This window comes from Trypanosoma theileri, assembly GCF_002087225.1.
Source record: "Trypanosoma theileri isolate Edinburgh chromosome Unknown TM35_Tth_232_V1, whole genome shotgun sequence".
In the NCBI taxonomy this organism is placed as follows: domain Eukaryota; phylum Euglenozoa; class Kinetoplastea; order Trypanosomatida; family Trypanosomatidae; genus Trypanosoma; species Trypanosoma theileri.
Window position 1 is genome coordinate 1 of NW_021640074.1, and position 2,963 is coordinate 2,963.

General features: G+C 37.2%; 1 protein-coding gene across 1 annotated transcript; it reads left to right on the forward strand.

Moving 5' to 3' along the window:
* Nucleotides 1–12: 12 nt before the first annotated feature.
* Nucleotides 13–1,638, forward strand: TM35_002321000 (uncharacterized protein; the record flags this gene model as incomplete). The annotated part of the gene is made up of 1 exon (XM_029032046.1): nt 13–1,638. One exon carries the CDS (start codon nt 13–15, stop codon nt 1,636–1,638), a length of 1,626 nt encoding a protein of 541 aa, XP_028876660.1.
* Between the last annotated feature and the right edge of the window lie 1,325 nt (nt 1,639–2,963).

Below are 2,963 nucleotides of genomic sequence, written 5' to 3' on the forward strand. Positions count from 1 at the left end.
AAAAAAAAAAAAATGGGAACTACGCTCAGCGCCTCTCGGAGGCAAAGTGACAGCCACAGTAGTAGTAGCAAAGGGGCATCATCACTCTCAAAGGAAGATATCTCAAATACGCAAAATACTCCGCAAAGGACGGCTGCACAAGGACGAGAACAGAAGTTTCTTCTCCACAGACAACATATGCTTCAACCCCCAAAAGACTATGATTATAGAAGAAATAGTAATCTCCTCTCACCCACTATAACTAAAACAGAAGAAGAGTCTACTGTAGAAGCTACGGCGGAATACATGGAAGATTTTGGAGGTGGGTCTCAAAATGTGTTTGTAGTGAACCTACCGACCTTTGTGAACGTGGATGAAGTAAAAAACAATGGTAGCCAAAAAAGAGAAAAGAGTCGGGATGCAGTTCTAAAGAGAGGTAACGATGATGATACACACCAATATTTAAAGTCGTATGAACTCTCAAAGCATCCATATAAAGAGGGATCTTCTTCCCCAATTAATGGTATCTCATGTCCAGAAAAATATGGGCCTGCACATGATACTTCGATGAGAATGAAAATTAATCATAGGCAGGAAGATCAACAAGAAGATCAAAAGACATTATTACCTCGTGTCTTATACTCTTCTGGAACTAGTACTCATTTTATTGATGCAAGGCGAAAGTCCAAATCGTTGGCTTCCGACGGACGTAGTAACGTAGATTCAATGGCTGATAACCCATTACTAGATAGTTCTCGTGGTAATCCTAGTCTGCAACATGATAGAAATAATGCGAGAACACTGGAAAATGCTAAGGCAGTTTTACGTAAGCATGTAAATCGGTCATTTTTGTCATCTATGCACAATTGTGGAGCATCTGTATTATCTCCGGGATTACAGTGTAATCGTAGTGGATCTGATATCGCACCATTAAAATCTACTAATCCTTTACTTGGGTCAGGTGGTTCTGTGACTTATCCGCATACTCCTTCACACCATGGAAGAAGAGAGCTTGTTGATTCATCTCCTGGGAAAAAACCAAAAATTATTCTACAAAACTTAAATCTTTCATCTTCAAGATCTTGTCCTGTCAACAATAGTTATTTGAGGTCTAGAGATACCCCTCTTTTAGAGGGTGGGGTTACACCACTTCTTGAGTTGATGGAAACATCTATGGATTCTGGAGTTGTTGAAGAGTGTGCTTTAGATTCTATTGAACGGGGAAACAAAATGTACCAGCGACGTGTCGTTCATAGTGTAGAACATAGTCCTTCTCCCAACGCTAGATCACCTAATTGTAGTAATCAACGTGAAAGGATATATTGGCCGACCAATAGTGCAGGCGAGATTCTTCAGACCTTTAAAAGTAAGGAACGTGAGACTCGTCTAGTTAATAAGATTAATAGTTCTGATTCTGTTGCTCATAGTATTAATAATGGTGAAAGCGGTAATGGTGGTGGTAATAGTAGTGGTTGGGTGGCTATTGGCAGTGAGGCTGGAGTTGGCAGTCAGGACTGGTATACACGTCTACGCCAGAAATGTCAAATGGAGGAGTTGGAGTCCACTACCGATGTGAGTTCACCAAAAGCAACAGATACCACAGACACTAATGCTGCAAAGGAGAGCAGTAAGGATGGAGATCCGCTGCAGAAGAAGTGAATAGAGTGACTGCTGATGGATTTATATAGAGAGTTAAGAAAAGGGCGTACCTGTCCTCTAATATTGGGGGAAATTGGTGCTTAGCTCGCAAATTGCTTTACTCTTGAGGATATATATATATACATATATTTATGGAGAGAGGGGGAAGCTTATTTTTACAAAGTGATTGCAAGCGAAAATTGCATTTCCTTCTTTAATATTATTATTATTATTATTTGTAGTAATAATGCGTGATGATAAAGCTGATAACGGCAATGCCATCAGTTTTATGGATATATTAGGGCCAAATAAAGCACCAAAGTACACTACTACTTTCACTGCCGTTGTTATTGCGTTCGTATTTATGTGTTGGTGTTTCTGACCGCGCAAGTGTTGTTTATATGGTACCTTATTTATTTTTGTTCTGCGTAATCAGCAGTGAGAGAGGTAGAGTCTTAATGGTGCAACAAAAAAAAAAAAATAATAATAATAATAAAACAAGAAATGAGGAAATAATAAAAAAAAAAAAAAGTAAAGTTAAAAATCTCATTCATTGGTTGAAAACCACTCAAGAGATACCTATGGAGAAGTTAACCCTTGATTAATGGATTCATTCCGCTTTGTTCTTCTTCAATACATGTGTACAGATATACGTTAACACATACACACACACAGATATATATATATATATATATATATATATATATATATATGTGTGTGCTCCGAGGGAGAGAGAGGGAGGAAAAGAAAAAAAAAGGTGTTGTGTAACTAGAGGGCTGCGTTAAAAGGGAAGAAGTATGGTAGAGTTATTTGCCCTTACTCGTGTGTCTGGTAGACCCCCAGTAATGGATTTGAAGAATCCTCTCTCTTTAAATGGCAAGGACGTTGTGGTACTGACGGAGTCCTGCTTCTGATACGTGATACCTGCTCCTCCCTTATATATGTGAAACATATTTTAGACCCTTTACATGTGTTGATTGAAAATGTTTTGAATGTATTTTTTTTTTTTTTTTCTTTGCGTATATCAGTGCGCTTCTGGTTCAGTACTTGAAAAGGAGAAGAATGAAAAAAAAAAAAATAAGAAACAAAATAAAGGCAAAAATCTTGTACAGCAAGAGAAGGTGTTTCGTTATTTTGGTGAAATAATGAAAAAAAAGAAAAAAAAAAAAACAGAACAAAAGAGATTCTTTGAAGGAGTCTTTTTTTTTTCTGTAGAACGGGGTTTCTTGTTTTTTTTTTTTTTTTTTTTTTTTTTTTTTTCCCCTGCTTCTTTTACTGGAGATTCTTTCAAACCAAAGTTTTTTTTTCTTCTTTTCCATTTGCTTATTGCGTTGGGAGATGTCAAT